The sequence below is a fragment of the Vigna unguiculata genome, chromosome 7, assembly GCF_004118075.2.
Source record: "Vigna unguiculata cultivar IT97K-499-35 chromosome 7, ASM411807v1, whole genome shotgun sequence".
In the NCBI taxonomy this organism is placed as follows: domain Eukaryota; kingdom Viridiplantae; phylum Streptophyta; class Magnoliopsida; order Fabales; family Fabaceae; genus Vigna; species Vigna unguiculata.
The window spans coordinates 20,581,843-20,596,519 of NC_040285.1; the positions used below are offsets into that span (position 1 = coordinate 20,581,843).

Genomic DNA, 14,677 nt, shown 5'->3' on the forward strand with positions numbered 1-14,677 from the left:
AATGTTATCAACCTATTGTAGTCTTTTATTACCTAATAAACCAACCCACTACAACCACTATCTACATATTAACATATCCACTTCTTTCAGATAGAGAACTTTGCCATCATCACCCAAGAAAATTATTCAAATTCCTACATTACAGCCTTGTTTTTGAATGGCGAAATCATTCAATCTCAAGATGGTTGCAATTCCAATGTGAAAGTCCAAAACTCTTTCGCATATCATACAATTGCACATTGAACCTCTTTGAACCATAAATACTTCATATCAGACGTTGTTGTCACCATGTCAATCCCCCACAATTTCATCTTCAATGACCTTCTACAACATATAACCTAAAGAATACATTGTGGGACCATTCCGTAGTAACTGAAATTGACTACCTTCTTCCCGTCACGGTAGTTAATAACAAACTTATCCATTACACGGTTAGAATCAAATCAGATAATGATACTACACAAATGATCAACCGCTGAAAAAAATTTCAACGTATGAACTCATTTGTTATTATCCCGACACTTGACAATACATTGAATTGTTCATCCAAACAAGATAAACACATTCACCAACAACCTCTTAATTACAAAAACATCTCAATCCTTGGTTAAATGCAAATCCAAGAGGGGGTACAAGATTTAAACATCCATTTTAACCTAATTTTATTTTATTTTAATTATGTCAACTATCTTAGATGTAATGGCTTTCATCGAATAAATATATTTTCTACTCACTTGTACTTTTTTCAATTTCATTACTACATATTCTTTAATTCAAAAATATATTGTAAAAAATATAAACCACACAAAAAATCCTATAATTTTAATGATTAAAATAAAATTTTAATTCTTTGAAACTTAAAACAATAAATTTTAACATCAAATTTTAACTACAAATCATCAAATGCTAATTTATATAATGTTTCAACAACACAAAAAATAATCAAATTAATCTATTTGACAATGTAATTATACATTTATCAACATCACAAATTTATATAATTATTTTCTTTCTTATATTGCTTCCATTTAAAAAAACAAAACTAAAATAAAAAATCAGCTTGGTATCGAATACTGACGGGTTTTAGGCCAACTTAAACGTAGTTAAAGGTTAGAATTCAGCTCTTGAAGGATCGAATTCTGGATTTTTTTCCAAAATAACACGGTTTCCCTTTTTTATTTTCCCACCTTGCATACTGTGTCTACTATTTACAGCAGTGGCACAGTTTTAAAATTGGTTCAGAATTCGGTTTCCGGATAATCGAATCCTAACCTTCATTTATGTTGAAAATAACTTGGAAATCAGTCATAATTCGGTTCTCGGGAAATCAAATTCTGAACTGAATTTTTTTATTTTAAATTTCTGTTTTTATTAATTTTTTATTAAAATTAAAAGAAAAAAATATATTTTAAAATGTAATAGCTGATTGAATATTTTAAAATATATAATTATATTTTTAAATAAATTAAGTTTTTTTATTATTTGACATGCAATATATACATAATTAAAAATTATATTTTAAAAATAAAGATAGAAGATTATTTGTAAAAAGAGAACAATATTTAATTGTACAATAATTCAAACTAAAAATAATTATTTAAAAAACAGTTAATTATTTAAAACTTCACACTTCAAATTTTAATATCAAAATTTAACTACAAACTTCACACTTTCAAAAAAACAAAATAATAATGAAATCAATTTATTTTACAATCAAATCTTGTTTTCCTTCAACAACAACTTTTCAATCAATTATTTATTCCTCCATTTTGAACATATAATTTTTAATAATCTGTACATTGCATTTCAAATAATAATAAACTTAATTTATTTCAAAATATAATTATACATTTTCGATATTTAATTGTTTCAAAGAATTACGTCAATTACCTTTAACAATTACTAAATTAATTTATTACAATTCTTATAATTATTTTTTTCCCTTTCCCCATAAAAAGAATAAAACTAAACAAATAAAAAAATAGCTTTCTCTTCAATTTTGAAAAAAAAAGAAAAATTAAATGTTCTTACGGGACCGAAGGTTGTAATCCACAAATCACTTGAGGACTTCGGACGGCTGATCTCGGACTGTTCTTCTATTGCTTCCAAGAGAATCCGGGGGCGGAGCAGGGGACCTGCAAAAGACACTCTGATGCCTATGTCAGCACTGGTGATGTCAGAGTATCAGAATAATTTAATGCGTAATCAATGCATGGAACAGTGTGCTATTTATACCTTTTTTACCTGTGGGTCCTACTTGGGATGGGCCTTTGGGCCCAATATTCCCTTTTTGGCTATTCTTGGATTCAGTGTTGAGGGGAGAAATTACCAAGAGGTCCTTCGGGGGTTGGCAGTATTCGGTATCCGGTCATGAGGGTCTCTGTGGGTGGATGATCTTATCTTGTTGGTCGGATTGGCTACGCCACGGATCTGGACTATCTTGGGGAGGGATGCCCTTATTGCTGGGTAGGCGGCTATTAGAAGGGTCGTTAGAGGGTAGGTGGCTATCAGGAGGGTCGTTAGAGGCCGCGTACTTCGGGGGGTTATCTGTTGTAATGTATGCGGCCACAGGTTTTGTTGAGGGCCGTGTTTTAGGAAGGGTGTTCGGTATGATGTGTGCGGCTATTGGGACCATTGTCGAGTAAGTGGCTCTGAGGCTTTGCTGGGTGGAATATGAACCAGGGGGAACTCTTGTTAAGGTAGGCGGTCAGCGGGTGTGTCTGGTGCCGTGTACTTAGGTATGGTTGGGACATTAAAGAAAAAATATCGACCTCAGAATTGGGTTTTCTGATAATCGAATTCTAATTGATTTTGACATAATTTAAGCAAAAAAACAAGATTAGAATTCGGTTTCTGAGAATCGAATTCTGACCCATTTTCAAAAGTGTGCTAGATTGGTAAATAAAATATACAATATGTTATTTGGGTGATTATTTTTGGTATTCGTGCTACTATAGAAAAAAATTCTCGAATTCTGACCTGTTTACAAAACCGTTCTAAATTAGTATATATTAGGTTAAATTATATTTGTGGTCTCATTTTCGTAGCAAAATATCAATTTGGTCTCTTTATTTTTTTATCTCAATTTGGTCCATGTTTTGGAAAATTTTATGCAATTAAATATTTTCCGTTAGTGGTGTAGTAACGACGTTAAATGAGGTTTCACGTGTCAGTTCCTGAATTTTTTGAATTTTTAAAAAAAAATAAAAAAAACGCCACGTGTCAAGCTGATATCGTGCCAATGATAGTGTGATGTGACAATGACAGTGCCACGTGTCACTATTATACTAGGTGTCATTCTCTCATTCTCAGTTTGGTCCCTATATTATAATATTTGTCTCAATTTAGTCCTAACTTTTGTAAAAATTGTGTAATTTCGTCCCACTCCAAATTGAAACAAAAATTCAATTTTATATAAATATTATACAAATATTTTTATTAAATTTGATATTTTTATTCAAATTGATATTTTTATTATATATTTTTAAAAAAACTAAGTTTATTTAAAAAATTTTCACCTTCAACTTTACTTAAAATTGTTTTCAAATTTTAAATTTATTTGTTTTTTATTGTTACATAAATTATTTAATTTTTTTAAAATTTATATAATTGTTACTTTTACACCAACTCAAACATTTATATAAAAATTATTGAAATTTACACATTTTAAAAATATATAATTATTTAAAATATAAATTCAAATAAAACAATATTAAAATATGATGTAATAAAATATCAATATAATTTATGTTTTTTTTGTTATTAGCATTATTTTCTATTGACAACTTTAAAACAATTTTAAATAATTTTCAATGTAAAATATAAATTTAAATAAACTTAATCTTGTTAAAAATATTTACTTGAAATATCAATTTTGATAGAAATATTTGTGTATATTTATATAAAAATTAAATTTGGTTTCAATTTGGAGATGGACAAAATTGCTCAATTTTATAAAAATTAAAATACTGGGACCAAATTGAGACCAGAAAAATGACACTTGCCATAATAGTGACACGTGGCACTGTCACTATCACATCACACTGTCATTATCACGTGGCACGATGTCAGCTTGACACAGGGCAAATATATATTTTTTTAATTTTAAAAATAAATAAAAAATAAAAAAAAGTCAAAAAATCCAAGAACTGACACATGTCATCCCATCTAACGTCGTTACTACACCACTAACGAAAATGACTTGATTGCATCAAATTTTTCAAAATAGAGACTAAATTAAGATAAAAGAATAGATGGACCAAATTGATATTTTGCTACGAAAATAGAGACTAAAAGTATAATTTAACGTATATATTATGAATAGTGTGCTATCAATTACTTATTTTTGGAATCTGTGCTACTGCATACAAATAATTCCGCTAAAGCAATTTCCACATGGATTACTTTACTTTTCTTAAATGTAGACGACAACGGGTAGTATTAGTTATTTCAAACCAGTTTTGTCGCTTCTCTTACTCTTATCTTACTTAATGATGCATAAGCTCTTTTTTTTTTCTCAATAATCAACTATTAGTCTGTTAATCTAGTGTCAAATACATTAATGCTAATCATTATCACAAATGCCTTATTATATTAACCGATAGAAAGAATCATAAGAAAAAGAGGACAATGAATCATATTCCAAGAAAGGATAATTAAGTACTTACAACACTAACTGCAACTTCATCAGAAGAGAAACTAAAAGTAAATCGGTCGACAAGACTCAAACCTGCCCACAAAGTATAAACTGTGTCGTTGAAATTAATCGAAGAGCATAGTATTAAGATGGGCATTTCTTCAGAAATTGCAGCAGCCACGATTGTTTTGTTGTGCCTGTGGAGTGTTGCTGACAGTGTTCTCAACACCAACATCACTACCGTTCTGTGCAACGTTGGTGGGTACACCTCAGGTGATCCTTTTGCTGTCAGTTTGTCATATGTTGTTGGAGAATTGGAGAGAGAGACTCCAACGCAGAAAAATTACGATTACTACAACATTTCTCCATATCCTAATGCCTTTGCCTACGGACATGCCGCTTGCAACCTAAATCTCACAACCTCTGACTGCAAAACATGTCTTGGTGTTGCCAAAACGGCCATGTTCAACGCATGTCCCAAACGTATAGGAGCTCGCTCGGTGCTGCATGATTGTACTATCAGGTACGAGCAGTACCCTTTTGACGATTAGAGATACAGAATTTTTGGAGCTTTGCTTTCATGTTTCAACAAAACCCTTTGTAAGCAATAAATCTGTTTCTGTACCACAAATATGCTCAGTAATAAAGTCAAATACTACCTATTCTATTCACTCATGATGATCAATTCTCATTCTTTATTTCAATTTGCTTATGTTGTTTTGGGTTGTGATTAATTTACTTATTATGGAAGGCAAACTCAAAGATAAAGCTTCAGTGATAAAGTTAGCAAGTGCGTGTGCGTGATTTAATTTACTTAATTTGATATGAGAAGATATATTTTTAGTATATATCAAGAGAAGGTCAAGTTTGATAAGTTTATATTCCTGCATTAGTACGCCAGAAGATAAACATTTGAACAAGTTTAGACATAAAAAGATTATCTCTAAGTAATGGATAAGGTAATGGCTTATTTTGGAGAAGACTATCTCTAAGTACATAAATTGGTAGGTTTCAAATGTTGAAGAACATGAAAGAGCTTCCAAACAGTCAAAATATTTTGGTAACACCAGCTCCTGCTGATACCGTCAATTTGCAAAAGGTTCGAACCAAGAAAACTTCAAATCTCGCAATGAAGCTGTCTTTGATTATTTACTTTATTTTGGAATCTTGTGTTACATAAGAGGAGTGCCAAAGTTGATAATGTGCTGCAAGACCAACATTAGCTTATTTCAGTAAAATGAGCAATGCCTTTGCCTTACCACATCACAAAACATAGTACCAGAATGTCATTACAGCAACAATGCTACTAAGAATACAAATTGTATCAATCCTACTTTCGTTTCTAATCTTCTCCTCTTTTAACTTATTTTGCATTTTTGAGTATGCAAGACAAGATTCAAGTACTTCACTGTAATTTGTGCTTCTTCGGCAACTAAGTGCTTTCTTAAGAATGAGCAAACTATTCCTCCCATTAACATGCGCACCTTCCATGTCTTCCAACTGCATACTCAACTCTGTTGATCTAAGTGTTGTTTGAACCCCTTCTTGTTCAGTGTGAACCACTCTAAACTTCATAATGAAGATGCACTGCACTACTTGAGAAGGAAGAACATCCTCGGCAGGGAGAACAGATCCAAAACGAAAGACAAAATCCTTGTCTGTTGGCCAATGTCTTTGTCCATCTAGAGGGCTCCAGCTAGCAAGATTAGCAGATTGCTTAATTTTCTTGTTTACTATGATCCAACTAAGCAAGAGACCATCACGAAGTTCCCGCCATAGCTTCCCATCTTTCTTTTCCCTTTCCATAGAAGTAATTGGTGGCAGTCCATCAGAAACAGAAAGGGTAACCACACCATTGTTATCATCTCTATCAGCACAACTCAGAAGATCAATCCGGAAAGGACAGTTGTAGAACCACCCATTATAGCCATTGGCGTTTGGAATTCCCCATAAAACTTTGGAGCATATTGGTTTCTCCTTAAACTTGATATCCACAATAGAAACAAAATCTGATGGAGAGATGCTTTCCAATTCATTCATATCCCCATAATATTCAGCCTCAGTCCAATCATCAGGGTACTCATGATAGCTGTTCCATTGATACTCTCCAACCTCCTTGATAACAATAAGAGGAAAACAATCTGCGTAGAATTTTCTGAATCCACCAATAAAAGATATTAAGATTTTGACATCTTCCCTGTTTGTTGAAGGCCACATAGACGAACACACATTTTCCCATAAGATCTCTTCTTTTGAGATGGAACAAAATGATGCGCAAGTGCAAGCTGCACAAGCCAACGTAGGGCCGTCAAGACGTCGTAATATGTCGTAGAAGAGGTCGTTACTCAATGAGGCAATACTCTCAGCAGGAGCAACTGCCATAACAATAATCCTGTGATTGTCATAGAACATAATTCAAATCAAAATAACTAACACAGAAATGTAGAAAAAACAGGTTAGCCTTTTTAATACATTAGCCAATAATGGAGCATACAATTAATGTTTTGGTAACATTGTAATCTCATTTCTGTAAAGACCAGTGCCTAACATAGTGTTCATGAGGACCAATGGAAACCAGTTAGTTTATCAGTGCCAACCACCAACATCAGCAACCACTCAATCCAAACTTCATTGATGACTACAAGATAGCATAAACTTGTCATATTAAAATAGCTACTACTTCAATTTTATTTTAAAGGGAAATATTAGTACTGTTATATTGTGGGAGAGTAATTGATCTGCTGAAGTTTCTAAAAGTAGAATAAAATTAATAAAATTTCAGTAAGCTAAGAAACTTAATTGCGAATTAAAAGGTTGGAATCGAAAATAAATCTGAAATTTCTAAAAACTAACATAATAAGGCATGTTGTATCAATACACCCTGCAACATAGGAAGAACTGCAGATCTTGCTGTTGTCAATAACAAATACGTCTCTTTTAGATATTCCAGTACAGAACATCTGATTGAATGTAAACTAGTGACAGATACTACTTCAAAGTCTGCATGAATTATTGACTAGTAAAGCCATAAGTCTGTTTTAGAACTTGTGTAGATAATATCAGCACCGAATTAGTTCTTGAGAAATAGAAATTAAATTAGTAATAAAAGGTAGCAAAGGTGCTATAACCCTTTTAATAAACATTCTCTTCTCATCATATAGCCACGGGTTTGACTTTGAGAAAACACTACATAGCAGAGCAGAGACTGATTATAACATATCATTCAATACTAGGCACACCAGAGGAAAATTCCATATCGGTCATATGTTAACTTTGATATCCTAAATAGAATGTTTGAGATCAGCGTTCCAATGACATAAGATATTCAATTGACATCTTAACAGGAAGATCAGCATGCAGTTGTCACAAATCCGTGATTTGCATTTAATTTATAGCAGGACTTGTCAAGGTATCAGAAACCAAGATTTCCAAGATAACCCATACATCGAACTCTGGCTTGTAAAAACTGTTCACATTCTCTTCAACTCAAATCTAAACGTAAAATTCATAAGGAAAGAGCAAAATTTAAGTACGGTACTTTAGGTGGGTTAAGTACTATTCTCTGGTTAAAGTTGAAGTTTCAGACTAGTAACTTTTGGTGGACAGAAAAGAAAAGAAAGGGTAATAATGTATCTTTTCCCTCTATTAAAGAAATACTTGTAGAAAAAAGAAATCTTTATTTTTCTTTTTTCCACTTCCTCTTCAATTCAAATCTAACATTTCCCTTCCTTTCTTATACACAACCAACCAGGCTAAAACACACTAATTGTAAATAGAAATAGCACCAAAAGTGCTACACCAAAGTTTTATGCGTAAGAAAACCATCAAGCTAAATATATATGTCTGAGCTGCATTTCATATATTAAGTTTACAAAGTTACTTTTACAGTGCATTTTGTTTTCCTCTGGACTCTTCAAACTACTACTCCAATAAAAATTGTGAAAGACAATTATTTAACCAATGGGTCTCAACCATTAAAGAAACACACACTTAATAAGTAACCTGCAACCGTTTATATGACTGCAGCAGAATACCCTATTACTTCAACTCTTCAACATTACAAATTGATCAACAACAGCACTCCCTTTATTAAACATAAAACATAAGCAACCAATAAAGATAAACAAGCTTGAGAAGTGCCACCATATATATGCGAAATAACCAGAAATGCAATCAAATTCAGAATGTAAATTACGAGGATACATAGAAAATAACAGAAGTGCTAATATCTAACTAAGCGTACCAAAATTACAAGTTGGGAAATATGGGTTGTCAGTAGTCACCTTAAATATCGCACATGAGTGATGATCAACAGAAGAAGCTGCTAAAAACAGATGAAGCGGGACAAGAACAAATGGGGAAGGAGATATGAGGAACGAGTAAAAAAAGAACTGATTTTGAAGAAAACCCAGATGAAAATATAGGATTTCGGACAATTAATAATGTAAGAAGATTGGTTTAAGGGTCACAATCCATTGTGTTTTGGGTACTGTTCTTGTGTTCTGGTTCTTAGTTGTTCGCAACTAATGCTTGAAAGCACAGGAGCAACAGCATGAGAGGTCAACGATCTCCCACTCAACTCTTGAGGTGAACGCCATGCACTGCCCCTTCCATTCACCACACAGATTTTGCCACGTCCCAAAACCACTTTTAGCAAAAACAATCTTGTAAAGGCAAGTTGTCACTTGGATTATTTTAGGTATGCACGAAATCGTAGACAAATAATTATCCTGTTGATTAAATTTGAATTTTACTAAGAAGACTCTGCTAAAATATAGAAAAATTATTTTTTAACAAAATATTGTTTACAAATTTTTAATAATATATACACATGATAATACCTCAATAAATCGAAAATTTTTTGATATGACTTAAAAAAAGAAAAAATAATTTAATGTATATTAAAAAATAAATTTTGTCAAACTTTATAAAAAAAATTGTTAACATATCATAACACAAAATATAATAATTTAGTGTCTCTCCTTGCTCCATGGAACAGTGCATTGGATGAGAGAATGATTCTTATTTTGTTAAGACTGATTTGGATAGATTAATGAAAGAAAGTTTTACGATCTCATTGCTTCTTTTGAGAAAAAACTGGTGTATGTTGTTAAAATAATAAGCTTTTTTCTTTTTTTATATATGGCTTAAATACTTTTTTGGTCCTCATTTTCGTAGTGTTTGTTGCGGATGATCCTCATTTTGACAGAATGTTTAAAATGGTCCTCATTTTGACAGAATGTTTAAAATGGTCCTCATTTTTACCGAATGTTTAAAATGGTCCTCATTTTCGCAATTCGTGTTTTATTTGGTCCTTTTCTGTAACGCCGTTTAAATCATTAACGGAACATTGTACATGTGGCACGGTTTGTATTAGGGTGTGTTATGTGTATTGTACAAGTGTGGTAATTAGATATTTGAGGATAAATAAGTGAGCTAGGGTTTTGGTAAGGAATGTTTGGGCAGTTGGTGAGTTTTGGCAATCTTGTTCCTCCATTTCTAATTAGTGTTGCTACAATCTTCTTCTTCATGCAATCCCATTATATAGGTATGTTACGATCCCAATCTTCGTGCACTGTTGGTGGTTCAACAAGAAATGGATTAACCCCGAGTTGTAGCTGCAGAGAGATGACAGCTTTGAGGATGGCAAGAACTCCAAAGAATATTGGTAGAAAATTTTGGGTACAATCTGTTTTTATTTTTGTGTTAATAATAAATTGGTTTTAATTTTTGGTTTATTGATTTACAGAGTGGTGGTTCCAATAATGTGGGCTGCAACTTTTTCAAATGGTGGTGTTGATGAAAAGGATGTCATCATCATGACACAAATGAGACAGATTAATGATGTGGAGAAGTTATTGAAGGTTGCTGAGAAGAGACTGCAATTAGTGATAGGGTTCACTTGTGTTGTTATTGTATTATTCGTATTGTTATTGTGTGTAATCTTTTAAAGTCCAATCTATTTTGTACTATTGTTAAATGAAGAAATGAATTAGTTTGATTATGTTGATATTAGTCCCAACATGTTCAAAATGACATCTTAATCTGAGCATTGAAGTAAGTGATATTGATCTAAGCTTGGGAAAAATTAAATTGATCTAAGTATGGAAGAAGTTAAATTCATAACGTTAATTCATCCTGATCAAAATGCACTACATCAATATTTGGCAAAAGTGAGATTGAACGAAGTTTAAGGAAAGTCAAAATGCAGTACATCAATAATGAATTCTACATAAGAAATTCCAAAAAATAACTAAGACGTTTGTAGCTGTTATCATGGCCTCCTCCTAATCTGTAATTTCATCCTAAACTGCTGAGATGGTTTTTCTGGTGTTGGTAGTGGTGTTGCTTGACTCTCCACTTCATTCCTTGGTGGTTGAGTTGTTTGAGTTTCAGCCATTGGTGCATTCTCAGCAGTTTCAGCAGTTGGTGCATTCTCAACAGTTTGGACATCTGGAATCGAAAGACAAATAAACCCCAAAATAGAATTACGAAAACCCTAACCCACGAGTAAACACAACCCAGAAAACCCTAAATCCACTTACCTCGTTGATGATAATTAATTGGAAAATTGAGATGAAGAGCGCAACTGCAATCCAATGACGAAATAGCAAGTATTAGCTGCTTCCTCTGCAAATCCGAGCTCAAGAAAGACGAAGATGAAGAAATTTCTCTAATTGCAAAATTTCTCCTAAATTGAAAAATTAACTTTAATTAGCCACCTGTACCGTATACGTAACACACCCTAATACAAACTGTGCCACCTGTACAATGTTCCGTTAATGATTTAACGGCGTTACACGTTACAGAAAAGGACCAAATAAAACATGAATTGCGAAAATGAGGACTATTTTAAACATTCGGTAAAAATGAGGACCATTTTAAACATTCTGTCAAAATGAGGACTATCCGCAACAAACACTACCGAAAATGAGGACCAAAAAGGTATTTAAACCTTTATATATTAATTATAAAACATGATTATGACAGTTTCTATTATAAAAAAAATTATTAATAATAAATAAAATTGTCTTATTTTCATTTATTTTTTAACTAGTTGGTCTTTCGATTTTCTTCTCTTTCTTTTCTTTTGGTTATTTATCTTTATTAAATTGATCATTCATATTTTAACCAGGTTTAGACCGTGCATACACACAAGTCTATGTTTTTTCTTGTGTTTATTTATTTTTAATTATGTATTAAGAAAAATCATAAAAATTTATTATATTTAAAAAAATTAATTTATTTAATCTTATGAAATGATATAATTACATTTAATTATAAATATAATATTTAATTTTAGAGTTATAAGAAAGTAAAATCTGAATTTTGTGTATATTATAAATAAGTAGTATTTTTTAATATTAATTTCTTAAAATTAATGCAATAGTAGATCATATAATTTGAATTGACCTCGGTAATTACTTATAGTACTTTTTTATTTATTTTTAATTAATACAAAAAATGACAATAAAGGTGAAAATTAAAGAATTAAGATATTTGAATTTTTTATAATATTTTAATTAATTATTATTGTCTGATTTTCTTGTTAATTTGTAGTAAAAATATTAATGTAATTATTATATTTAAATTAATAATTTATTTACATAATTATATTTAAGCATTATAATAATGTATAATTATTAATAAATGTTTAAAAAATTGATAACATAACAAAAATAATTATAATTTTCTGAATAAAATAATTAAAAATAAATAATATTATTTTAATATTTATTTTGTTATATTTAAGTAATGTATTATAATAAATAGAACTAATAATAATATTAGATTACACTATTAATACTACTATTAATATTACTAATACCAAAATTAATATAATAACAATAATATAATAACAATAATAATAATAATAATAATAATAATAATAATAATAATAGAACAACGGTCATATTAATAATAATAACAATAATAATAATAATATATATTCATAAATATTAATTTAATAGTAATATATTATTAGTTACTTATAATAAAATAATATTGTTATAGAATTAAAATCTATAATTAAATTTTGAAATTATATATTATATTAAATTGAAATGAGTATACATCAATTATTAAAATAAAATTTAGATATATTGTATATTATGAATCACGTAAAAAATAATTATAAAATAAAATTAATATTAAAATTTGTTAATAGAACTATAGATGTAAAACTTACACCAATATTTAAAATGAAGTGATAAATATTTTATTTATAAAATTTTGGTATCTTGCCATATGGAACAAATAAAATTATTAATAAGAGTATCTCGCACTATCAATAATGACAGGAATACATTATACAAATAATAAGATTATTAGTTATATTAATTATAGAACTAATAATAATAATAATATAATAGTGTTATGTTTTTTTTTTTAATTTGTTTTAAGAAAATTAATATAATTATTGTTATAGGTAATTTTTATAATAAATTAATTAAAAATAAAGTATAGAAATGATTGATTAATAAGTGAAATAACTTCTTTATTACTTGAGGTAAATGGTTAAAGCATATATATTCAGAATAAAAAAGAAAGAAGACATAAACCAAAATATAGATCTTATTCCCATCCTACTCATTCATTAAGTAAAGAATCAATTGAAATTCAAAAGAGGACTACATTTCACTGGGTTGATGGTTTCAAACCAATTTAAACTGCAATTATAATAAGACAAATCCAAAACCTCATAATTACATAGCTAATAAAATAGTTGGTCTAGTAATTTATCTTTTCTTAGTTGGATCGAATTACACGTTTACACTAATAATAAAAAATTATTTTTACATAATTACATACATAATTTTTTTAATGGATTAGGCTGAGTTTTTCTTTTTCTTATTTTGATCAAATTCCATTTAACCCGACTTGGGTGAGGAACTGTGTAATTTGAATGAAATGATTTTATTTTTTACTAATATATAACCAAAAGAAGAATGTTTGTTGTTCAAACATACATATCACTTGTAATGAATGACTGATCAATGAAAATCATAATGGTTAACAATTGTGAGTAATTAAATATAGCCATCTGGTACAACTTTGAAAGTTTGATAAACAACTTTAATATATTCAACATTATCAATTCAATATATTTATTTTTTGAGGTAGAAGAAACGTAGATTGTTACATATGTAATACAAAACTATTCCCCGACCTTCACCCAACAGTTAAAACATTTCGGGATAGCTCACAACATGGTATTAAAGTTTGTATGATTACATGGTCTTGAGCTTAATATTTGCCAACCCAATTCTTCTAATATTGAACTCAATGGAAAAATTAGACAAAGTAAATCTAAATTAATAAAAATCTAAATTACCGGTCAATGAGACTCAAAAAATAAAAATACACCAAAGATAGGTAATTAAGCATTAAACATACATAAAAGAAAATAAGGGAAAATGATGGCTTATCACCAAGGTCAAGGGTCGAACTAAGTCGGTTTAGGTGGAAGGTCAAACCGAGTCAGCGTAGGTCGAAGCTCGATACAAGTTGATATGAGTTGAAGGTTGAACCGAGTTAGCCCAAGTTGAAGATGAAACAAAGTTTGCTCGAGCCGATGGATGAGTCGAGCCATCCAGGGTCGATGGTCGAGCCAAGTTGGTCCAAGTTGAATGTTAAACCGAGTCGGTCTAAGTCGTGGTCAAGCCGAGTTGGCCCTTGCAGAAATTTGAGATGAGTCGGCCTATCCTGAAAGTCCAAACAAGTAAGCTCGTGCTAAACATTAATCCAAGTCGCCCCAGGCCAAAGATCGAGCCAAGTGGACCTGTTCCAAAAGTCAAGACGATTCTACCAAGGTCGAAGGTCAAGCTGAGTCTGCCCGGGCTAATGGTTGAGCCGAGTTGGCTCAGGTCGATGGTTGAGTCGAGATGTCCCAAACTGAAGTCAATCTGAGTCGGCCTGAGTTGAAGATCAAGTCAGTTAGCCCAGACCAAAGGTTAAGTTGGGTCATAGGTCGAGTAAAGTTGGACCAAGCCAAAGGTTAAGCCCAGGCAACCTAGATCGAAATTGAGCCAAGTCGCTCGG

At 30.8% G+C, this 14,677-nt stretch overlaps 2 protein-coding genes across 4 annotated transcripts; one reads left to right on the plus strand and one right to left on the minus strand.

Moving 5' to 3' along the window:
• Nucleotides 1-4,785: 4,785 nt before the first annotated feature.
• Nucleotides 4,786-5,187, plus strand: LOC114191278 (antifungal protein ginkbilobin-like protein). Its single transcript, XM_028080449.1, has one exon. The coding sequence runs from the start codon at nt 4,786-4,788 to the stop codon at nt 5,185-5,187; it is 402 nt and encodes a 133-aa protein (XP_027936250.1).
• A 571-nt stretch (nt 5,188-5,758) lies between these two features.
• On the minus strand, nt 5,759-9,256 carry LOC114189571 (F-box protein At2g27310-like). 3 transcript variants are annotated; one of them, XM_028078174.1, is made up of 2 exons: nt 8,880-9,256; nt 5,759-7,028 (listed from the first exon to the last, which is right to left on the minus strand). In XM_028078174.1, the coding sequence occupies exon 2, from the start codon at nt 7,016-7,018 to the stop codon at nt 5,900-5,902; it is 1,119 nt and encodes a 372-aa protein (XP_027933975.1). In that variant the 5' UTR covers nt 7,019-7,028; nt 8,880-9,256; the 3' UTR covers nt 5,759-5,899. The 3 variants fall into 3 exon arrangements, with proteins under 3 accessions (XP_027933975.1, XP_027933976.1, XP_027933974.1); XM_028078175.1 differs by having other exon boundaries at nt 5,759-7,011; nt 8,920-9,255; XM_028078173.1 differs by having other exon boundaries at nt 8,920-9,254.
• Nucleotides 9,257-14,677: the final 5,421 nt, after the last annotated feature.